Source organism: Bombus vancouverensis, chromosome 2 (assembly GCF_051014615.1).
Source record: "Bombus vancouverensis nearcticus chromosome 2, iyBomVanc1_principal, whole genome shotgun sequence".
NCBI classification, from domain to species: domain Eukaryota; kingdom Metazoa; phylum Arthropoda; class Insecta; order Hymenoptera; family Apidae; genus Bombus; species Bombus vancouverensis.
The window spans coordinates 5,741,667-5,767,899 of NC_134912.1; the positions used below are offsets into that span (position 1 = coordinate 5,741,667).

The 26,233-nt window shown below is 34.4% G+C and overlaps 1 protein-coding gene across 2 annotated transcripts in view; it reads right to left on the bottom strand.

Annotated features, from left to right (window-relative positions):
• LOC117161529 (uncharacterized) overlaps nt 1–26,233 on the bottom strand; it is an 81,140-nt gene that overhangs the window by 51,582 nt on the left and 3,325 nt on the right. For both annotated transcript variants that reach the window (XM_076625833.1, XM_033343130.2), the window contains exon 2: nt 4,545–5,438. In XM_076625833.1, coding sequence (XP_076481948.1) covers nt 4,545–5,438 — 894 coding nt within the window. The remainder of the gene's footprint in view (nt 1–4,544; nt 5,439–26,233) is intronic.

The following is a 26,233-nucleotide window of genomic DNA, read 5'->3' on the forward strand; positions in this document are numbered from 1 at the left end:
CTATCAATTTGATGATCTGCAACTTCACCTGCAATAACATGGCTAGAATTTATTTCTATTTATTATTTCTAGAAATCTCATTCAATTCTCTAAATCTTTCTCTACCAAAATAAAAAGAAAAGAAATAAAATTTATTAACATATCCCAGCAGTTAAAAAAAAATAATGTAAAATACGTAATTATAGAAAAACAGGAATAAATCTAAACTCTTGTCACTTTACTTTAGTCATACATGCAACAAAATTTCAAATTCATTTAAATAATGAATCAGAGAATATTTTTCTTTTCCCAAAGTATGCCTTTGGTTCTAACGTAACTATTATGTATTGTTTTAAAAACAAATATTCAAAAAAGAGTACCTACTTGCGAAGATACAATAGCGTAATATCTAAAAAAAGAACAAAAGAAAAATTGGAAGGATCAAGGAAAGGATGGCAAGGCGAAGTTAAATCGTAGAAAAAGATGTTCGAATATCTTATTGGATTATTCTAACCGGATTTGTTCGACGCAAGCATCTTGCTTCTAATTTAATTCCATGTCTACTAAACTGTCTGTATGATAATTGATTTGTAAGACGTTAAGTTAAGACGTGTGCTTAAATGGGATTCACGTTGAATATGGAGTTAGAGATTGAAGAATGATCGCTAGTAGTTTAGAATGTGACAACTGTGAAGATTAATTATGTTATAATTAAGTGGTGACTCTAAATAATGGAATAATCTGACGTAGAACGTGTTCAGTGTCACATGATAGTAGTGATGCATCAAATTTGTTTATACTGCTCGAAATACCTGGTCTGGTTCCAATTTTGTCTTGTCAACAAAGTGTACCTACATGCCACAGTGTAAAATCTAGTAAATATATGCACTGTTCGGTTAATGTACGGATTTGCATAAAATTTTAACAAAAGTATTGGCTAAGTATAAAAATGTATATTAGTAAGTAAATGTATTCATTTGTTAGACAATTAGTATTTGCATACATTGTCCTGTAAATATATATATATATTTATTTATTATATATATATACTTATTATATTATATATTATATAATTCAGTAGAATACATTTACAAAATTAATCCTTTCACGATCTGTGCAAGTTGTCAAGTACAGTGTTATAGTATAGTTTCACATCTTAAATTTATCGGATAGCTTATTACACCGTAAAAGTGCTGTTTAACATTTCAACAAATTTTTCACTGATTCGTGTTCATTAATTGCACGTAAAAATGGAATAACGAAGTTTATTGTGTGGAACAATCAATTTCTGATGCATTGCTCGACTTTTAAAGATTCCACTTCTCGCGCCTAATCACAAGCTGACACTTAGGAAAGCCTTAGAAATGTACAAGGAGATGCTTGCATCATAAGTGCTCGCATATTCATGAATTTCTTGTTAATGCTATTACTACGTTCGAATTTTACTCGTGAGATTTCGCGGCGATGGATCCCGAGAGATATTCTGAGGAATCTTGACAATATTTTGAGAGCAAATAGTGCACTCTGCGACGGAAAACGACACATGAGCGTATGCAATATCCAGCTATCGGCAACTTCGTTGAAACTCTATTATGTCATGTGCCCAAAGTAGTAGTAGTCTTAACATCTCATGGCGGTGACGTCAACTGGGTCTACTTTAGATTTTCATCCCTTCCTCGTGAAATGAAGTTCGCTCTCGTATCGAGATGCTATGCATCATCTATGTATCGATCGTTATTACAGAAAATTTTTAATTTCTTTTCTTAGTATTTATGCTACTGTACCTATTATCGATAATTTGCACTTTCGTGATATGTAATTTCGTTGTTTCTTCTTTTCTAGACACGTTATTTTCAAATATTAGGAAAAAGAAGAAAAAAGAATGAAGGTGTTGATTTAACGTTTAAACATTCTCATTGAGCTGATGTTAGATATTCGAATATTCACATGGCTCGAGTATCGATTCTCGCCAGAGAGATTTCAGATATTTTTAAGATTTATATTACGACAAAACATTTTTGTATCTTTGCAATTTACGTATATTTTCATAGTTTACATTTGACTTAATATGTGTCTTTACCCCATGTATATTAAAAGATGCATAAAAAATTAATGTTGATTGTTCAAACAACTCAAGTTGATTCCTACGGCATTTGCAAATAAAACATAAATAACCGTGGCGTTTATACATTATTCTTACCTCGTTTACAATTTTCATTTGTTATCGATATTAATAAATATTACGTGATAATAATCGTATTCAATAAAACATTATTATTGTACAGAGTTGAAAAATTTCATTGCAAGGTAAAATATTCCAGAAATATCTCATTGAAGTGCAAATAAAATAAGAACAAACTAGCAGAATTTCGTGTTGTTTGCGTTCAATTATCCAAAGCATAAATTTGTCTTCTGTCGGCGTAACGATATCCCTTTTTATTCAACTTTTCTTCTTTTCAACGTCGCAATTCTCGAATTCTGTTATTCCTGGACGGGATGCAAATTAGACATTCGATGCTATCACCTTTATTCGGTCAAATTTATACGCGCGAGGTAATTCGATTTTCCTGTTTCATTCTTTTTCTTTTTTTTTTCTGCACTCACTGCTAACTACGCTTTACACCGAAACGTTTGAGGGCAATTAATGGAAAATTCGAACACGTGACGTTATTAGACTACCTTTTCGTTATCGGATTTATCGACGAAGCAATTTCGATCGAGTCGAACGAACAGTTGCGGAAAATAGAAAAACAAAATAGAAAATAAAAGTAGGGATCGGTAGGTAAATTTGCTTTTCCCATATTCATCAATTCTACCTGATTATTCGAGTTTATTCGAGCTTGTTTGCCTTTGTACGATTTCAAAGAAGCTTACTACCGAGCTCGAGCAAATGTATTTCGAAAAGTGTCGTTCGATTTCTGCCCACTTCGTTGATTATTCCGCTGAAATCAGTTCTCTGCCCAAATATTTGCCATCGTCGATTATCAGTTGGAATTGTTTAATATTTGAGCTGCCACAGGCAAAAACGAAAAACCTTTTAAATTTTAGCACTTGATCGATGCTTATCTTCTATGATTTTATTAATTTTTTGTATCTTTTATTTCGTGAGGATAACACGGTGGCTGCCACGATGGTCATCAATGACCCATGTTACTAAATCTTTTAGAATGATTAATCGATACCAAATAAGATAAATTTCATGGACTAATCAATTTTTAGGAATGTGAATGACCTGTATAACATTGTCAGAAAAATGTTCGTAAATGTAATATTTTGCAAAGACTTAAACGCTATGGTGTTAAAATATATGATTTTCGCGTGGCAGTCAATATGTTAACCAATTTAACAGATAAGTGGCTCAATTACTTCAGGCGACATGCATTGTCGAATTTGTTTTTACGGCGACAATCCTAATCACAGAAAAGAAGAAACGAGAAATTTTAAATGGATAGAACGTTTGCTATATGGAATAAATGAATTTTGAGGAATCGTTATTTTCTTTATAGGTGTAAAAAATTTTTGCCTCTCGGTCGTTGTTTTTCTATTTTATAAATATGCTAATTTGAAAATATAGTTTTACATAGGAGTTGTTGAATAATGGATATACTGGTTTAGCGTCGTTTATAAAATTGGAATTTCTAACGATGCGACCTGATATAATTTGAACGATAGTAATTCACAACGAAACAACGATGTAATGGAAAAGTCATTGACGAATCAGTGAAAAGAAAGTACTGCTTTATATTTTGCAAACAGCAATATTTTTCTATATTTTTACGTAAATGCCCCCGATTTAATCAGAAACATCTGCTTTTGGCTAAATCTATCTTCAATGATTAACCAAAATTTCTTTATGTGCCAGTTGTGATAACTATCTTAATAACTCCAATCAGTATCAACTAAAAATTCTGCCCTACAGTTTACAATACTTGGTGAATAATCTGTAATATCTTACTACTGTTATTTCATGGTTATTTCTCATTTTGAATGACTTTTAGCTGAATACTTATAGCGATCGTGCGCCAGGTTACTCTACAACTACGTATATACAAATTCAATTTAATTCATACGTGATCCAATTAAAATTTTCCGTGAGTTAGTTCCCGCTTTTAAGTTGCCTACCGACAAAAATTCATTTATTCCCAAAATTGTTATTCCCCAATATTAAAGTATTTTTTGATAAAGCTTTTCTTTAATAAAGTTCTTTATTCTGCGCACTTTCGAAACCTATATTTCCTCTTCGCCAAATACAAAAAAGGGCCAATCTAGTAAATCAGACCAGCAATCTATATAAATCAACGACGCGGCGACATTCCATTCTCTCTCAAGTCTCAAGCGTCGATGGGTGAAATCTAGTTAGAGGTGGCCGCGCCCTGTGTGGCGAACACTCGACGAGTTACCATCTAACCGACGAGCAAACGGACAACGACAAATTACAGAAAAAGAGCCAAAAGAACCAAGAATAAAAATAGAATAGACGAAAAGGAAGAAAAAAGAAAAACGGAAAAATCTAAGAAAATGAAAAGTAAAGGAAGAGCGTATAGTCGTAGAGACATATCACTCACTCGGCGTTGGTTTCCGGTGTGGGTAGGTCGCCGATCGTGGTGAGGGTGAGTGTGGACCAGTACAGCGAGCCAAGATATTTTCTGGTCAGGGTCGCGTACTCCCCTGGCCTGTACGGGTACACCCAGTCACCTTGGAATCCTTCCGCTTCGCTGAGCAAGTAGTAAAAGCAGCCGAACCAGTGCGCCAGTATCAGCAATATATGTATGAGATTCAGCACACGCCACAAATTCGGATAAACTGTCCGCGACTCGACCATATAGTAATAATTGTACACACGGTAGATCTTGAGGAACCTCGGAAACCTGAGCATCGGATTACTACCCAGGTTCACCTGAAGTAGATCGAGCGGCACCAACGCTAGCAAGTCCAAAATGAACGACTTGGACTTGAGATAATGACCGGCCAGTTTCTTGCTGTTGTACACCATTAATCCTTGTTCGAGGTAACCAGTACGAAACTGCACAGCCACATCCAAAAAGAACACAAGATCAGTGAAACCGTCGCATGCGAGCCACATGACTGGCGCCACAGCCTGTAGTTCCGGCAGACTTTGTCTCACAATCAGTGTCCACAGATTGTAAAGAACACAGCCGGATAGTAGCATCAGCCAGTAATAATAAAAGTTCTCGTCCGGATTGACCACGGTCCTCGGTGGTTTCTGAGGTCTCCGTGGCCGTCGTCGACGACGCCCACTCGAATCCTTGTCGTCGGTAGCGTCGCCCTCGCCCTCCCCTGTGTCCAACGTCTCTTGACTCTCCGGGATCTGTCTGGTGGAGAATCGCTTGAGAAACGAATCCTCGCGTTTCAACGGTGGCTTCTTCTGGATCGTTGAGATGGCTGACGAGAGCTGCACCGTGGTCCGCAGTTTCATCCACCGTTGGTTGCTCTTTGTTCTGCGAACAGACAGAAGAATAGATCGCCAGTGAGGGACGAAACGGGGGCTGCGAGGTCCAGGCCGATGACCCAGATCGCAGAGAATCGGGTCGAAGCTACGGTTTCAAATGGGAGATCGCAGAGATTAGAAGTTCTGTGCTTACCTAGAGACGCCGTTCGATATTTATCGAGGAGCTTGGAACTTTTTGACGTAGAGTACGATTTTGTCTTTTTCTAGGGAGAAATTAAGAGATTTCACGAAGGGGTTTTGGATAAATTTCTTTCAGTGCCTGGTCTGTAAATCGGCAAATATTTCGTGTTCTTACCTTTAACACTTATTGACGTGTTATCAGTATCTATATAATTAGAAGCTATTTATATAGTCATGAATAATTTCTCCGTATGTGTTGAAAGTGGAAATAAGGAATATTCTATAACTCGTAAATAAAGTACTAAAATAGATATGTTTTAAGCAAGGTATCATGACAGGAAATGATATTATTTGATAAAAGTCAATTGCCAAAAGGATAATTACAATGCATGGATCAAGATACGATATTCGAGAATTTATACGTTTAAATTACTTACTGAATGAAAACTCCGGTAAAATGTTACACAGGCTACGCGTTAAACATTATTCACTTTCAATAAAACCTCTTTGTTCAAGCGATTCTATTATTATCGCAAGGCGATTACAACCGACTATATACTTTTTATGCAATACGACCATTGAGACAATATAATCAGTACCGTAGGAGAATTTCATGTGTAAAATCCTTTGTATTAACGTAAAATATCGTGGCCCATCAGAAACAATTAAACACGTTTCTGTAAAGCGGAACATTTCAACGCGTACGGAATAAAATGGTTAACTACGATTTAGCTACGTGACTGGAGCCATTAATTGCCAATTTAATCGCTTGAAAGAATAATGCATCCTGGTGTCACTAAGTTGTTTATCTTTCGCGTTACCATTAAATACGTTTCCAACGAAAGAATTTTCTTTCTTGAACGTGATAAATTTCGGTTACGCTCGAACAATTTGACCGGTATAGAAACAGTGACGTTAAAAATTTTCCAAGTTTGTACCATTTCCAAATTCATAAGTAACGTCGTGTAGTTCCCAATATTTAAGGATTGAGGATATAACAGAATATCAGAGGAATAGGAAAATTTTGTTTTTAGGAAAGTTGTAAAAGTTGTAAATTTTGGCTAAAAAGAAAAGTTTTAGTTTGTTGGAAAAAGTCTATAAGTATATAGTATGGAATATTTAAAAATTGTTTGAGATTATCGAAAAAGTAAAGAGATTGGAGGTTCATGCTAAAAGCGAAGATACGAAAATTAATAATTAATATTGATTGTTGTTGTTAATATTGATCGTTAATAGAAAGATAATTCTCCTCGGAAATATCATCCCAGATTTCTAAAATTGTTAATAATAAATTTTATAATATCAGGAAAAGGAAAGCTAAGAATAAATTCAACGTTATTTCTATATTTATTTGTTATTTCTTTAACGAAAAATCTCTAAAAAGATTTAGTCTAGAAAATTTGTGTTAATCATCGTTCGATGTTTTGCATTACGTGTAAATAAATAACTTTACACACGATATCGTTCACACGGTTAACTTAAACTTCTACTAATGCAGATACTAAGAGAAACACATACCGCAATTAAAAAGAAGAGAAGCTTGAGAGTCTAGAATGTTTTAGGAAAAGTAATCTTTACGTTATCTTATCGTTTCTTTTAAGCTGAATAATTACCATTCGTATTACATACTTGTTTCTCGTAATCTCAAACACAGGAAAGGAACTTACGTTCGCACTTTTTAAGCGGTCTATTTAATATATGCGATAAAACACAGACAAACGAGTATCGTGGCGCTATTCCTAAGGAGTTGTAAGTCCTAAGCTCTCGGGAGGATTTACGGGTGCTTTTGCGCGACAGAGCGATTTTGAATGTCGATAACCGCGAATCGAGGTAAACTGTCTTTAATTAAAATGGTCAGCTTTTTCGAAATGATTTCTTTTTCTTTGTCTCTTAAAAATACGTAACCAAACAACTAACCGACCGTCGTGGTTAGTTATCGTGTCGGCCGTACGAAGAAGAAATAAAAATGAAAAAATTGCAACGCATGTTACAGAACTAAAAAACAGATAAGCCAAAACGATTCTAGCAAAAGAGAAGAAAGGAAATCGGAAAGAAAAAGAAAACAACCGTTATCGCACTTCTGGCAAAACGCATTGAATGCGTTTCATATTGGTGAATCCCGTGCAAAGTCGCTACGAGAACCGATAAAAATGAACAAAAGTACGATGTGCCACGTCTCTTGAATCGTTTGGCTCGTTCTCAAAGCTCCATAGAATATTTTTTGCAAAATCCATGCATCATTCGTGACGCAAGACCTCTTTGCTAAGGAGCAATCTCTTCGAAACATCTCGTTCCACACATTTTTGCTATGGATATAATAAATATAAATATATATATATATTTACGTATTTCTGTAGTTGTTGCAAGCAGACAGATTAATTCTACTTGCGTTCCATTCGACAAAAAATCCATTGAAACGAAAAAAACACACCATTGCAGAACGACCACGCCGATTCCTTTTATTTATGTCGACTTTCTTTCTTTCGGGTTTCTGGGTTGTTCTTTTTACAGATTCGTTCTCTAACACTATGGAAAATAGATCATAGATGATAATTATGTGATTAATTGCTTGAAATAAGAAGTGAGCGACAGTCGAGTAAGATCAGTCTTAAGTATTAGAGCATCAGATGGATGAGAGGCAGACAGACAGACAGACAGATATAGACGAACAGACAGAGACAGAAACATCGAGAGAATTGTCAAGTACATTATATAGACAGAGGCAGAAACTAAAGATATAAACTTTATTATGCCACTACGCATTCTTTAATCGTTAACACACCCATGTTCAGTATATAGTTGTAATTGTTAACGCGTCTTTCTTGTGTTAAATTAGCAGCGTTAAGTGTTAGAGTGTTTATTTTTGTACGTGTGTTTATTCGCTAAACGTTTTGGGTGCTCGGAGATCAGGATACATTTGGGAATTAGTCTTTCTTCTCTAATTCAGACGAGCTGGTAGAAGGGAGGCATTTGGGGGGTCAAGCATCAGCATTCGTTGAAACACCAGCGTCACTATTAATGACGTTGATAACAATTCTATTCTAGTGAAATATTTAGCAATTTCATACTCTCTTGCTTATTATTCTTTGTAATATTTTAGTACGAGACGTTATACACCGATTTCAGTGAAACTTTCTGAAACTGAAACTAGAATTTTGTCCCAGAATTGTAATAAACAAAGTAAAAAATATTTGGTTCATATTTGATCGTTCCTATAGTTATTTAATGTTTTACGAACTGTTTCAAAAAATTCTGTTGAGATATTTGATTTCAAAATAATGTGGTGTTTCACACCAGCACACTATAGTTTAATCTTCGTTCATCTCTTACCTTTCGCAATTGAATTTGTCTGTTGATATCAAATTGACATAATGGAAAAAAATCAATATAATGGAAAAAGAACAAATTATAACAAGAATACGATATAAAATGTTGGATAAATTTATAAGATTTTGCTATGATATAAAATATTAGATAATTATACAAAGTACCGCTAAATTCGAAATCGGTTCACAACACTTCACGTACTTCCCTTACCAAAGATCCACAATAGAAAAATTCATCAAGATTTCTTGCAACTACGCATCGATACAAAGTTCTACGTATCTTGCATTCTAGCTTCTCATGCAAAAGGTACTGTGTATCGAGGACGTTATTTTAACACATTATCGACCACCGATTAATTACAATTGTTCTTCGCCATTCGAATGTAACAAACAAATTATCGCAATATATCCACGCTCGATCAAACTATAAAAGAAAATGCAACGATGAGCCAACATTTTTCTATAGCCATTGTACAACGTGGAACAATACTTTCATTTTGCCAATTGTCTAACGTTTGCTTTTGGTTCTACTTCGTGAAACTTGAAGGATGAAACTTGTGAACTCACGCGATTCGTGGATCGATAATGCGTTAAAAGTTCAGCACTAGAACATTGTTCCCGATGCTACTCGGAAACAGAAGTAAAAAGAACAATCTGCACGATTGGCCACGTATCAACGTCACCAATCTTCAGCTATACTCGTCTTTTCGTTGTTAATAATTGCCAGTAGATTGCCAGGAGACACAGTCGCAATTTGGCTAACAAACTGATTCTATCTCAGTAAAGAAAGGAACGTAGATTCTTTATGAACACATGCCAAATGCTAAAGAATGCTGCAGTCTAATTTTAATGCGTGCACTTTTCTTGAATTACTCGCTAGTAATTTCTGATATATTCGTTTTAACGAATGGTCATACTATTCTTTCTCCTCTATATTTCATTTTTTATTTCATTTCTTCTTCTTTTTTGCTTCCCTGCTACCGGAATTCTTATCATTTATTTATGTCGCGATACTTTTATTTCGTTGTCGAGTTTTGATTTCGCGTGTGTAATTCTTCGCGTGAGAAGTTTATCATGTGGAGGATTTACAATTTTTCATTTATAGATATCGGATCTAACTTACTTGTACAATCTTAAATACCACGTATGCATTCAGTAAACTTACACGTGTAGCGAGGATTACTAATCGAAACTAAACTATTTCATAATTTTAATTCGATATTCACAAAAATTCTATATCGTATAAATTTTTCTACGTTATGTTATTACGTTATACTTTATTAATCCATTTTAGTGAGTGGTAATGTAGCGGCGTATAGTAACCACGAATAATAATTTTTATTAAATTTCGTTAATTCGAAATAGATGATTTTTGCACTGTTACGTATTTAATGTAGGATACAGTCTTAAAATCATTGAAGTAACAAAATCAATAAAATCAATTACTATTAATTTTTTATTTCTTCTAAGATCCTTTTCCTTGTAATTAGACGATTTACTACCAGAATTTATTATACACTTAGTTTTTTCCATGTTTCACGTGCCATTGACCCCTCGATACGTGCTACACTCCGCTAGGACCAATCTCTCTAAATGCTTTATGTATGTTTCACACGAATTCATTCATCTAGAAGATGGATGGGCTATCATCACGTACGTGTTACCGTTTTTGCATATTATACCCGGTTATAAAGTTTTAAAACAAACGATAGTGCAAGCTATCATGAAAACGTATTACAAATTCCCAAAGCTCTTCTGTTAAAAATCTATGAAAAATTCCTGTGCTATTTAGTTTTATCGAGAAAGTACAATTCAAAAATCTAGAAATCGCATACAAGAAATCAAGAAGATTAATATAAATAAATCTAAAGTCTGATAATTTTAATCAATATTTCCAATACTTTCCTATGTTGGTCGTATAATCTTGTACATTGTTAATTATGTTTTTCACCCTTTTACTGCTTCATATAACGAGCTATATATAAAATACAGTTATACCTTTTCGTTTAATATATGTATTATTTTTAAACGGAATTGGAATCTACTTATTCATAATTTGCAGAATCTATCTACGAATTGTAAATCATTGATGATATAGATAATAATAGAAAATATATGCTATACACTATACATTTATAAAAGAATTACTATACATTTGTAGATATTATATACAATTGTTTTGTACATTGCAAGTAGTTAAATTTTATCGCATAAGCTTAATGAGCGCAATCGTGGCATTTAAGCATTCCAGATAAATTGAATTAACTGGTTCACGCGTCTGTGTCGAGGCGGACGTGTGAAAACGAGGTTTTAGGTAAATTGTTCCGTGGCTTGGAAATAAAACGGTCGTGGAGATTGCGAGAGGAAAACTGTCCCTTCCGTGTTACTCGTCCATTAAAAATTACTCTTTTAGTCTTTCTCTCTCTTTGCTTGTGCTTCATTAAAATCAACGGTGCATGCCGCTTAAAGATAAGAAGAGTACATTGATGGGAATTTATCGTGTCCTTTCGAACACCATAAAAGAGATCGTAAAGCTTCGTGTTTTATTCTCCAGATGTTTAACTACCGATGCTTGAATTTATGTGTCGCTATAAAACACGAAAGACCACATGATCGGCGTGCAATTATTTATAGCTTCTAAATTAGTTTCTTCCACTTTTGATTCGCTGATGAAAGCGATATGATCGATATGGTTTGTGAAACATCTTACATTCGTTTCGTGACACGAATTATTTCCTACGTTTTAAAAAATTACATCGAATATTGTGTCTATGAATAAGAGAAAAGAAAGATATGTCGTATATACATAACCACGCAAATGCTTTGTCGAAAAGTTACAATAAATATATAAAATGGCAATGGATTAATCTTTCGTTTATAATTTTATGGAAAAAACTGAAGTAGTTTTTATATCTCCGATTTTAAATTTTCTATATTACATTTTGGGAACACTAAAGTATCTGATTTTTAAATTATTATTTAACAAGTGGTAGTACAGCACTAATGATGTGCAAATTTCACATTTTCCTAGAAACAAGTTTATCCTTCAGCTGTAGCGATATCTGACGAAGATGTTAGCTGTGATTCATTTCAAACATTTATATTTGATTGTTTACCACAGTGGCGCACTTAAAATATTTTATTACCTACTTTTCGTCTGTTGGACTACAGATAAAGTATAAAAACTTCAACGGTCTCTTGAGATTTTTACGATCAGTTTCTGCTGTTCAAACTGCTGTAAACTTTATAATGTGAGCCACAGTCCCGCAGGAATTTTTTATGTCTTATGTAGACTATCATAGTACAGTGATTTGAAAAGCTTATAAAATCTTTGAATCAGTTTTGAAACAAGTACTTGTACATTTAAATCCTAACGATACCAAATAAACAATTGTATCTTAAGCTTGAAAAACTCGATATTTATATCTACTGGTTTATTCCTGAAGAACTACATACTTACTCACGAATTAAAGTTCTTATTCTCTGTCATTTATCAAAAGAGATGAAGATATTTGTATTAACGGATCTTTAATTGTCTATAATCAGAGTTATAAATATTTACTATTTTGCGCCAATTTCTCAAACTATGATAAAATAAAACATCGAAATACCACATACATGTACATGGACATATGTGCTACCACTCGTTAAGAAATTACTACGTTATATCATACTTTTATTATTTTCTCTACAAATTGTACCTCCATTCACATGTTCATTCACGCGTGATAAAACTAAAAATACTAAAAATTCGAAGGAACACGATTTGTCCGGATTCCATCGTCACTTCTATCTTTCCATCCTTGACGTGATCGTTTGATACCATCGAAAGTAGGAACAGCAATTGACCATTAACTATGTCATCTAGGATAAAGTAGAGCATGTAATGTGGTTGATATCGCAGCTGAAGAAGAGGAGATCGGCAAAGAGGATAGAATTACGGTGACCAGCGGTTAGCCAATACTTTCGTGCGGTGCAACGTTCCTTTAGATTGACGCTATTTCACGAGGTAAAAAGCAACGGAACGATCAGACATCGAACACTATTTCTCGATTGTCCCTTAATCCCTTGCGGTCCTGTGTTAACTCAGAGACAGCATTGAATTTTATGCTAAATCGTGTATACTCGCACAAAGTCCTTTGTGTCATTGATTTGAACTTAAATTCCTCGAAACGCTTTATCGTTAAAATTAAATTTCAATAGTTCAGATTCTCGGTAATAACCGCATGGTTAGTAACATAAAGTTTACACTTTCATTAGATATCAGAAAAGAAAGAAACATTTTGTAGTACCAATTGCTGGCAATTACAATATTCTATATACCAATGTTAAATTTATTGAAAAATAATATTGCCTGCTTTATATACTATTGATTTTATAGTTTTTTTTAAGAATTAATCCATTAAGCACGAAATAATGACCAATGATGCGTAGAAGTTAGATTGGAAAATATGAAAAAGTACATATCAGAGGTATATAATACTTTACAGAAGCCTGCAAAAATTAGAGACAAAAGAGATTCCCATGATGAAATCAAAGTTTGTTACATTATAAATACTTCAATTTCTTCAAATTTCGTAAGATGTTAGGACCTAGGAAATATTAAACAAATATCCGCAGTTCTTTCCCAAAATACTTTTTAAAAGGTATTAATGCAACATTGGTCCTTAATGAGTGAAAGCTGCACGAAAAGACGAATGAAATCCTTTAATCGAGGGACAAAGGCAAAACCCTGAACAAGACATAAAGGAAGAGACTTGAGAGCACACGATATTCCAATTAACGTTAAATGCCGGTATTCTAAGTAACAAGGAACGTTCAAGAAATCTTGCAGAAAGGATTAAAGGCTCTCGAAACCGGTCCTAGGGGAGATCGCGGGGAATACGGTGACTTAGCCGGAATTCCCCGTTAAAATGGCACCGTGTAATATCAAAGCGGCAAGAGTTGACTGTGGATCGAAGGAAAAACAAAATAAGACAGCCTGGTTAGCCGTTTCTTTTCCATTTTCGAGGCAAACGACTCGTTTCGTTGGCTCTCGCGTTTATTGGCTTCCGCGCTGTTGAATTCCTGGCGAGATTTATGTCGTGAACGAGGCCGAGTGGCGCGTGTATATATGAACGTATGTCACTCTCCTAGCATCCGGAAGAGAGAGAAAGACGTACGCTGCTCGTGCGTGGGTGGCTGTTTGGGTTACGGTTAACACGTGGACTCTGTTATTGCGCAATATTTGTTAACATATTGCGGATGGGTGACGAGACATCTGACGCTTCGTATAGATATATTTTACTAACAGATGACATTGAGGAGGCCACCAGCACTTAAGGAGTTTAACAGTATCCGAACGTTTACATATTTCTGACAAGAGTTAGTTTGATTGCGAAATATAGTGGAAATTAGAATGATGCGATTAGATTCATTTCTAAAAGATAATACGCGATAGAAACACTGACGTTTGTAATTGTAAAATCTTGTAGAACCGTTTCGTTGGTTGACGAGTTCTTCATCTTTAGGCTTTTTAATTTTCGACTGACAAGTTAGATTAAGAAAATTCTCCTAAATTAGTAGAAAGACTTCCAACGCTTATAAAACCAGTGACATTCGAATAGAAAATATATTTACAGAGAAAATAGAAAAATAAATAAAGAATATAAGTAACTGTTATGTATAACAATCCCCAAGTTACATGTCATTATACATGGCATAAAATAGTTGCAAAATTGCAAAATAGTAACAAGAACAGGTAACCGTTGTTAACACAGTTGGAAATTTACGTTAAAAGCTCTCACCAAAGATACACCAGAAAAAGTTTGTTCGATCGTAAATTTATCTTGCAACAAGATTAACGAAAAGATAGAAACTGCCGAGTGAATTAAATGAGAAACTTTCGTGATTAATTGTCTAAGTTTAATGAGCCAGTAGGAAATTTTACAGCGTATATAGTGTTACTATACTATACTAGTAATTTAGAATCTGAAAATTTTATATACAATATACCTAATACAAGACATATAATGAATACATTCTATAATTCTTAATCTAAGGTTTAATTCTGCTACGTTCTCTAACCATTTTGGATTTCAAAAATTCACTATGCTGAGATATTTTGATATTGGCTTTTCGGAATAAGCATTTTGGGCTCAAAATGCAAGTGCAAAGTCCAAACACGATTTCTTATTCCGAAAAGTTTATCTTTCCAAGCTTCAGAAAAATATGAAGGGATGATTGTTAATATATGCGATCTTCATTAAAGATTTGTATTAAACTTTTCCTCGAAACATCGAGAATCTTCCTATTCGTTGAGATGAAAATAAGCTTGAAACAGAAATTCGGACACCGCAGCAGTCTTAATCAATCTACTCAATGACCACAGACGTATCTCTTCTCTACATACGATACTTGGACGTTTAAATGTACACTTTTATCCCAAACTTTCTTTATTAAATCTCGTGACCTCTGCTGAGAAATGCAGCCATCCCTTAGAGTCCACGATTGAACCGTAACCCACGAGCAATAGCTATATTGTCTTCCGTGTAAGTAGCTACGAGTTCGTAAAAATGTACCGTCTGTGTGTGCTATGCACAGTGACTCACGAACATGTTCGCATACTCCTAGAAACTTTTTACGTATATATTATACGAAACATTTTAAAATTTCATTAGCATTGTAACAAAACACGACTATCGCAACTATATTGGTAAAATTTGAAACGAAATTGAAAATATATATAGAAGTTACAAAATACAACCTTCAGCAACCTAATTCATTCGTAACTTCGATGCTGCGCCGGTGCAAAATGCAAAATGTATATACTGGAAGCATACACTTCACACAAATTACCAAGGTATTTGAACAGTCAAATATTCGCTGTATTAGTAATCCAAAATATTTGGTCAGATCATCTTTATCAACATTAATTGTTTCAGATTGCTATCCACGACGTACATTCGTTTTTCACTAGACGTGTATTTGCAGCAGGTATCTCGCAGCTTCTATATATATTTTTCCATTAGTTTCGAATTGTACTATTACAGTCATGATAATCGTGTCCCATAAAAGTGCTAACAAAGTTTCACATAATTTCGTATAATGCACGTAATATTAAGTTGAGTAAAACTTTACTCGCCGTTCGTTAATGCATATATCTCGAAAAATGTTATAAAAATTAAAACTTACATCTTGATTATAGATAGACCTTACGCAAAAAGTAACAAGATTCGACGTGCTCTTTTAAGAAAACATTAATGTAATCCGACTTTGATTAATAAAGTTCGAGAGAGACTTTCTTCTAAGAACACATTACACAATCTAACATACAAAAGAAATTCCATGGCAAGTGTTCGAATACTTGCGTGAGCCACTGTATACCATCATGTATGTACAGCAATGTACACGTGTCAGAGTGGATAGTGGCGTGTAAAACGAGTTTGCAGAGTGACGGGTGAGAGTGCAATTCAGAGGTTACCGTCCATATCGAGCAATGACGGGAGTACCTCTTGATCTTGCGTAGGGAGGAATATAGCGCCATGACGGCGCGTACGTTACTCCATTTTTGCGAGCCCCTTGTACTACGGGGTCTCCTGGCTGCAGCTGGTATCTCTGTATCGAGGCCATTGCTCTCCAAGGATTCCGAGGTCGTTGAGGTTGCGCTCAGTTCCGGGGCGTCCTTCTCCAAAGACTCTCCGTGGCTCGAGAAGGTGCCTCGACGGTACAGCTCCGATAACCTGCGAAGAAGACAGAACCCCGACGGGTTGCCTCTCTCACTCTCTTTCTCTCCCTCTCGTTTAGCCCCATTCGCTCGACTTCGCGGGAATTCCTCGCTTTCTTTCGTTCTTCCCTCTTATTTTTCCTCTCTTTCCTCCCATTTTTTCTTTCTTCCGTCTCATTTTTCCTTTCTTCCCATTTCTCTCCATTTTTTTTCACTCATTCTCCACCTTTCTCTCGGTTTTCCTTTCTTCGCTCGCTTTTTTGTCTCACCACCACTTTTCAGCGTCACCTTTCAACAATCGCACAAACTTTCACTCTCGCTAGCATAGTGGTTTCGTCGAGATGTTACGCTCACACACATACCCTCACGTTCTTCTTTCTTTGTGTGTATGTTTTCGTAGATATAGTTGGGATCAATGCCTTTGATCGTTTATGTTAGGTTTCTCCAAATATTTTTAGATACGTGATTTTGTTTTCGTACATGCGAACGACAACCATTCGAGCGACTTCAACAGTTGTTGGATGTTCTTTCGATAACTTGGATTTAAGACACGTACACTTATAACCAGTTAACAATGAAAATGGTGTTGATTAGTTTATTAACGTAGATATTAAGAGTTAATGAATATTGGAATCAAAGTACAGACTATATAAGGAATAATTTAGGATAAACCGGAAATAATAACTAACTTCCTGAATACTGAAAAGAAATTTACAAAAATATAAAATACATGCAAAAAATTATTTGCGTTATCAAGATAGCAATTAATCGCACAAAATATTCATAATTTTGATATTATCATTTATACTTTTTAAAGAATAATCATCGAATAACTATGAAATCAGATATCCTTCTATTAATTTATAATTTGTTAGCTGGTCAAAGACTTCTACTAAACACTCAAACATACTTAGTCTCATGACAAAATACATAGTACGATTGAATAATTTTAAACAGTCAAAGATTTTGGTTCCAACTACAATTATCGCATATGCTGCAATAAATTAGGGAGAATGTTTAATGCTTTCGTTGTCAGAATACGCGTTATTTGATAAATACGACTCATTAATCTTCCTTTTGATTAGTATAACGTAGTTATACTAATTGTGCTGTTACAGTAAACTTGTGCGACCATGCTCTTTATTTTAAGTCATTAATATTGCAATAAACATTGTTTGTGTGATATTCATATTTCTTTGCTAATTAATATATAGAACTTAGCCATGAATATAATTCTACGTCTTAAATGTGCTTTGATAATCGAACGAATCTACGACAAAAGGTGCGTTAAAATTTCTAAGATACTGAGTATAAAAATCTGAATTTAGTGTACTATTTATAATATTAATTACTCACAAATCAAAGTCCAATTTTTTATTTGTATATTCTGTATATACAAAATACTAAACTGTCATGTTTAATATCATGCAGTGCAGAGAAATCAAAATATTTCTAAATATCCAAGGAAGATTAACGACTCCCCTTAAACTCGGATCGCGTGATTCTACGTTCATAATGATTACACAATTTAAGCCGAAAATAATGTCAGAAAATCGCCCAATCTCTTGCCTCATAATACTGTGGTATACTCGTGTACGAATTATGATTTCGATACAGCAAAAGGAGATTTTATTATTTCTTAATAAATTTCTAGTTTAGACTCCAACTTTAATTTCAATTTTTCTATCTGACGATTAATGCATAACCACAATACGTCATTGGATATAATTTGTTCATACTTTATATTTAATATAGCATTGCAATTACGAACAGATAACAATTACTAAAAATGAAAAGATTGTAAGGCAAGGGGTTAAGAAAATTTTGTCTTTCGGTTGTAAATGTAAATGCACGAGGTTACGAGGCGACAGTATTTCTCCCTCATTGTAAACAATCTACGTAGAGTAACATGCCGAAAGCATCTCTCTCTCTCTCTCTCTCTCTCTCTCTTCTCTCTCTCTCTCTTTCAAATGACCCGAATTACTCTATAATACCGTCCGAGAAGAGAAGCGTAACTAAATTGCTTTCTTTTTTTGATGTGGATTTCGATCGTTTGCTAGTGAAACTCTTTTATTTTCTACCATCTCGCTTCAAGTATCCGGCATATTGTATTAAAGCCTTCTATTCAACGTTTCCATATACAAGAGCTCGCTCTAACCTTTGATTCTTCAATGGGGATCGTTAACAGGTCAAATAATAAAAATTGATCGTCCATTCTCCCTCTTTTTTCCGCACACACCCTTTCTCTTCCTTTTATCTCTCACTCTTTCAATTTTCCAGCATCCTTCCACTAATGTAATTTCGCACGCACGCGATCACATTCACTCATTTTACTCTGTGTCCGTCTGTCCATCTCCATCGCATTGTAGAATATCGAGTTTGTCTTTCCCATGGCAAATCTCATCATCCGATTCAACGGAACACCAATTCCATTTGTTTTCCATGAACCGAACTAACGTCTGCACTACCATCCGCTGAGGAAATTCCTTTTCAGTTTTCGATTTCTCAATGAGAACACGATCGACGCTAACGAAGTCGTGAAAATTTCTCTTCAATTTTTATCGTAATGTTTTCTCGCCGGTCTTTCGTCGTGGGTGATACGCGATCGACACTGATGAGTCATGAAAATGAATGTTCGGCACCATTATGTATTCTTGAGTGGTCGGTCAACGTGATTAGTTGAGACCTACCTTTCTGCGGAACACGGCAAGCCAAGAGTTCGCGAGATATCGAGTCTACAGGAATACCTAATGACGGTGGTCTTCGTGAGCAAAATGAGAATCATGGTGGAAATGTCGAAACGCTAGGACGACGTCATGAGTAGAGGAAGAGAAGTATTAAGAAAAGGGGAAAAATTAACATGTTACAATTTTACATTAAGCTGCGAGATGCAAGTAAAAAGGAGGAAGCGTACAAAATATTCGCTTTAAGTTTCGTACATTAATATGTCATACTGTCAGTAATTTCTTCATTCTTTAGCGATATTCTGTAAATTTGAATTTTAACTTTAGAATTTATGGATTTTTTATTACATTGTAATATTGTTCTAATACGAACTGCTTTATCCTCGAACTGTTCGGATCAATGAGGATCTACCGTATTCAATTTTACTTTATTTTAAAATTTACCTTCATTGAAGCACCTTGGGCAAAATTGTACTTACTTCAAATTCTAAAAAACTTTATTCATCTCTTCAATTAGAAAAAAAGGGAAATCTTCGATCAATTCTTCTTCCACCCAAGAAGCAAAATTATTCAATGTAATCCTCTCGAAGGAATTGAAAGAATATTTTGTAAACGTTTCAGTTTGATTCCTCGCAAGTCGCTCTTCTTCTTCTTGCCTTCATGTTTCTTCTAGGAAATTATAAATTTCTCTACGTTTCAATTTCTAAACAAACAGCAATTCGCAATTTCTCAAAAATTTCAACGCTTCGATCTATCTTGTTCGTACATCGGAAATGATCGACGGGCGCACATTCCATCAGATTCGTCGACCAATAAATTTTCAATGCATTTAAATGTTCCGTTGAGAAATTCACAAAGCGAGGGGGGCGATACATCGCACGAAGCACAGAGATAGAACGATCACGAGTAATAAATTTGGATTTGGTTAACCAGAACTTTTATTTCCTCTGTGATTCCCTGATACTCTTAAAGATCGACTTCTTGCATTAAGATGGACACCGATATGTTTCTATGCCCAAGAACCTACCTCGTCAGATTAATGTGGATATTATGAACTATGGCATTGGCTAATGCACTGGCCAGATATTGATTCTGCAAATTGCATGGTTCGTACTGCACGCGTGGTAATTCATATTGATCTTGATGTATTTAGCATTGAAGCCGAACATTGTGTGCATTATGCAATTATTAGACATTACAGCAGACAATACAGATACAGTGGCTGATGAAAGAAGGTGTAATAGATAGCTACGAAGAAACTCTATAATCTTATGAAATGGAATTATATTTGACAAAAACAATTAATAGATAATATTATGCAGAGTATTCACGCTGTTAATTTACAGTGTTTTTCCCATAAGTGATAGATTTGAGAGAAAAATTAGAGAAGTTTCACTATTTTTGATCAAAAATAACTGATCTGAATAGATTTTCTAAATTCGTCGTAATTTTTATGCAACTGGAGATCGTGAATTTACATATTCGTTTAGAGATAATTATATCGTTTTAAGAGTTTGTACTTTAGTTTAAATTTTCCGCGCATCCGTCAAACTTCAAGTTTTCAAAGATGAACCGTATTTTGATCAGAGTGTGCACTGTGCACTCTACATCTCTTTAATCTTTCCAAGTTATATCGTAGTTTGATCTTCGTCAAACTTTTTAATCCATCTAACTTGTATTTTATTTTGATCGTCCTGCGCACTCATCAAACTTTTTAATCTCGGGAAATTACGTTATATCTTGATCATCAACCATATTTCATAGACTTTCTTTATTCCATAATCGTAATTGCATTTCATAAATATACAACAATGTATTACAAATATACTGCATCGTAACGTTTAATTTTTTCGAAATATTATATTGTCTTTGCGCACTTACTTCAGAAAATCTTATCCGAGTCATTTACATCGTTGAAAATCTTTTAGTTCATGAAACTTATCTTATTTTAGTTATTGCAAATAATGCACTGTAACAAACGTGAATCAGCAACATGACAGTCAATTTGTTAAATAATCGAGGTCGGTTTCAACTGGACTAGCAAACAAGGGGCAACAACATCGATCGAATCGTTTGAAAATTTTCCACCCATCGGTATTTCTCGAAATCGTCGCGTTCAAGCGTCAGTTCACCCTTTTGCGATTCTGCTCTCGGTCACGTATCTCGTTTTGATCGCATTGTTACGCGGCTACCCTCACCCATTCATGTATTTCCCTTTTTTTTTTTTTGTTCGTACCGGTGTAATTTCGCGCGGATTTGAGGAGAGACGGTTGTATTATAGTCTGGACCAGATTCACGATGGTGGACGAATTACGGCCACGTATATGATGGAACATCAGGGGCGAAACGTGAAACAGAACTGGCACGTAGCTGGCCTTAATCTGATGGAAAATGAGGGATTTTCTATGTGAAATACGAAGCGTCGGCCACGGTGTGCGCACGGAAAAAATGTTCTCGCTCTAATTACCACGCAATCCATTCCCTCTGTTGAAAACGGCGGACGAAGAGGGAAATAGTGCGAAATTACGTTTACTATGAGCGAACTACGCGATTGTCGTGCTTCAAGTTGCGTTATTTGTAGCGTGAAGAATCTGTTAAGAGGTATTTTCACGGATCTTTTTTGCTAAATTCTATGAAACACCATGTTAGTGTCCCAGGGTGCCTTCAGACAGTCAATGATATTGTCAACATTTCAAAATTCTCAACGAAAACGCGATTCGTCAATAAATGTCGACAATATTATATGGACAATACGTATTGATCCTTTTAGTTGAAAACTTTGAAATATTGACAATATACAGGTATCCAAGAATAAATGCAGATGCCTCATCAATGACTATTTTGCTCTTTCCAGTTGTGCAGATGTGGTTCATATTTACTAGAAACTTTGTTTAATTTTTTGACCAAATGTTTTTATGTCGTCAGTGATCTTCATACGTTGATGTTTTATTGTAAAGGAAGACCTGTTATAACTCGAAAACAAAGTGAAATAGGATATACGTTTATAGGACACCCTGTACATTAATAGTCAGAGGACACCGTTAGATTATGTCACTTCTATTGGACGGGAATCCGTATGGTTCCAAACAATAGTCTAATCAACACAATGATTTATACATCCTCAAGAACTATATTTTGAGCACGCTTGTAAATCCAGTTTTCTGCCGCCCAAGCGTTCATTTATCTCGACGCTAAAGATCTTATCCAAGACAATAATGCCCGCTCGATAGATGATAAGAAAATCAATTACAATCAAACGATGTATTTATATAGTCATATTAAATTTATAGTCTCGGAATGGCAGCGACAATCATAGATTTAACACAGATGGTAGTGACGGATAGCTCGAAGCAGCTAATATTGGATTCCGAATGTCACGGTTTGCTTTTTAGTATTAGACTGATTAAGCTATCGTTTATATATGTTATAATAAATTGATTCATTCCTCCAAAAACTACACTTCATATAGTCCATATATAAAAATTTATATGTTATTTTCTATCTTTTCTTTCATTTTGTTTTATATTTTTTTATTTTTATACTTTATTCATTTATACATTCTTTTAAGGTAGTTAATTTATGATGATTAATTATTCTTATTCGTAATTAGAAAAGTTATTCATCGCTAATGTTTCTGTCATAGGATCAATTTTTTTCGGGTTATGTTATCAATAAAGTATTATAACACAAACTGTGATGTATCCAAGACTCGTAATGGTAATTCAAATTAACCTTTCGAATGTTTTAGTAAAATAATCAAATCGCGATAAAGAAAAATTTCACCTATTTTTGACTTGAGCTCTGAATAAGTATCGCTCAAGTATTATGGTAATACCTGATAATTTTCCTATTTCTTAATAATTATTTCTTGTATAATATGTTTCCAAATAAGAAATATTAATTGTTTATTTCAAACAATTTGATATATTCAAGCAATATTTTTTTGTTTCGCAATGCCGCGAGAAATTATAAATAAATTCTTATTTCGCAAATTTCTCCCAGAAAGAGAGAGGCGAGTTTTGTTAAATAAAAAAAAAATATAACTACATATACTACTTGAAATGTTGGCTACAAAATAATTCCTATTTTGGTTCGTATCTGTAGACGTAACAATGAACAAGAATTTAATAAAACTAAGCGTGGTAGTTTAATCCTGTACGACATAGTTATCCGATTGCGATGTGCAAAAATGTTCAACAAAAATAAGTGGTAATATCTTTGCAACATGATAAAAGAGAATAAAAATACTGGTGTACGAACACGCATTGAACACAGAGGAACTCGACATTGAATAAACGACAGTTCTGATTCGAGAAGATGAGGAGTTCTTGATACGCCTACGTAGAGATTCGAGTCGACTTCCTACTCGAGGATCGGCAAAGCTTGTTAAATCAAAGTTGCAGGAATTTGTTGCAAAGTCTTTCGAGAGCTCGACTTTTGATTAAAGCTCCCAGATGGTATGCCCTTATTGCGTCTGACTGGAAATAGTAACAACGTAGTCCAAGTAATTAAGCATATACTTTGTTAGGGAATGAGCTACCTAATTTCTATTGATTTCCCATGAAATTTTTTTAACTCATCTATATGTGGTTTTTATGCAATTATTCTTAATTTTTCTTTTGATGCTTGAAGCTAAAACAAGATGAAAATCAAGAATAAAGGAATTGCGTTTCCAGCTTTGTTTTTTGTTATTGACAATTAAACCTATACTAAGTCTACAATTAATTCCAACTTTATACAATTCTCCTAACATTTCTCTTTGGCTGTCGAAATGGTTCTGTCCTTCCAGAACTGTTTCCCCACTTATCGAACACCCTGTATAGTGAACATTTGCGTCGTCTTTAGATTATAAATTTTCATTTTTTGAATTTAGCTTTTAATGCATGCAGTGTAAAAACGTGTCAGTTAGATACTAAAAGGATGCTTCGATTCAAAGCTAAGGCAAGCCACGTATCTCGTCGCACTCGAATATAAAATGTAATTGGCTTGAAAGTAATTAACTTGCCGTTCACGAGAGCTACACAGCATCGACGTTATTAAATCTCATTAATGGTATTAAAAGATCTTGTCTGCTGTGGTATAACGCGAAAAAGACTGCGAAATTACTTCTGAACCAAGCTGATGACACGACTTTAATTTTGTTTACTATATATATATTTTTTATCTTTTTCCTCCTGGTGGCCTCAAATAAAGATTCTTTTTACCAGAATTTTTCATTTATATTTTATAATTTGATGACAACCTTGGTATTACAATTAAAAAGAAGATAATCAGGTAGGAATAGAATCTTAAATATTTTTCACTTATTTTTATATAATTATATGTCTTATATAATTACACAATTATATTCTTGAGTTTAGTTACAGTTTCTTCTTTCTTCATATGTGTATAATATTTCATTTTGAAATAATATTATCTTATTTTTCCTCCGCGTATTATACGCTGGTTCAGTGCGGATTGTAATTATTGTTACGGAAATCAAGTGTCGACTAAAAAGCACTGATTGACGTTAATTTGCAAGTGAATCGAATGAAACCAGTTCGAGGCGAGATTCATTCTCATTTTACACGTTGACTGAGCAGTCCCAGCAAATTTACCTTAATTTCCCTTCACATGCGTAACACAGGACCGTAAAAAATGCGACCCGTTTGCGAGAGAGACTGTTAAATTGAACGATCACGATAGTACGTTTCTGTCGCTTTTTAAATCTAGCAGTCAATTTGTCTGTCGAAAATGTTCAGTGACATAATGCAATTAAAGTAAAGTATTCGAGTAATTTTATAAAATAAATATATCACAAAGACAAAATAGATAATTATTGTATTTTACACAAATTAAAAGCCAAAAACACAAATTTTTATGTCTTTTTTATTTCATTTTGAAACGCGAACCTTTTATCGTATAGTAACTTCTTACTGCAAAAGAATATATCTCATTTATCAGAATTTGTATCGTAATAGTATTTACTCTAAAATGAATTTGCAAAGAAAAAGAAACGAATAATAGTTAATTTGTTGCAAAAATAAAATTTGGTACAGCAGTGTCAATTAAGGCGGATTGCTCAGAAAATATCTGTTTCACGGAGAATTGAAGAAAATCTCGTTGCATCACTTTCTAATTTTATGGAGGGCTTAGAGTAGTTGAATGAATGAATTTTAATTATTGTGTTAAATATTCAAAAATATTTCAATCTTCGCCTTCGGCGCGACACGCGCAATAATTTGAGCGTAACGCACGTGAACTATCGCAAAGTGAATAATTCAACTTTCGCTAGATCTAATTAATTTCTCTTTGAGACAAATTACTTTCAATTAATTTCACTTTAGAGGGAAGTAAATGTAACTGTACTTCCTTTCATTTCATCTTTGTTAATGTTGCACGAAGTTTGCGCACGAAACGCACCATTTTTGTTATCCCTAGTTTCATTTTCAATTTGCAAATTGTCGATTCGATCTGACTGTTCGACAGTATCTGTCTTTCGGATTAACGCTCTCGTGTCATCGTGTGAAATAAAAAATACAATATCTTCGTGCAGACTCGAATAGAGCTATCCGAAAATTTCCTCTCGCGTTACTTTTTGTTCTGTTGCCAATATATTGACCAATTCCATCAGTTGAACTTTTTTACTGTTTCGTAGAATATTAGTAAAGCTGATTCTTGATGAAAGGAACTATACTCTTTGATAAGTTTGTCAATTAATCTAGTACGATTTCCTAGTAAATTTATATCATCGTTAAATTCCTTCGCCAGGTACTTGAAATTAGTGTCACTTCAAACATATTTTCGATAGAACATCGTCTTTATAAGAAGGCAATTTCTCACCAAGTATATAACCGTAAAACGTTCAAGAAACTTGTCAAAATTGGTGACACGTTTTGTGCCCGTTCCTGTCACGGATATCACGTACTCGTAGTTACGTGCTTGCAAGCACAAAACTTGTCCCCATCGG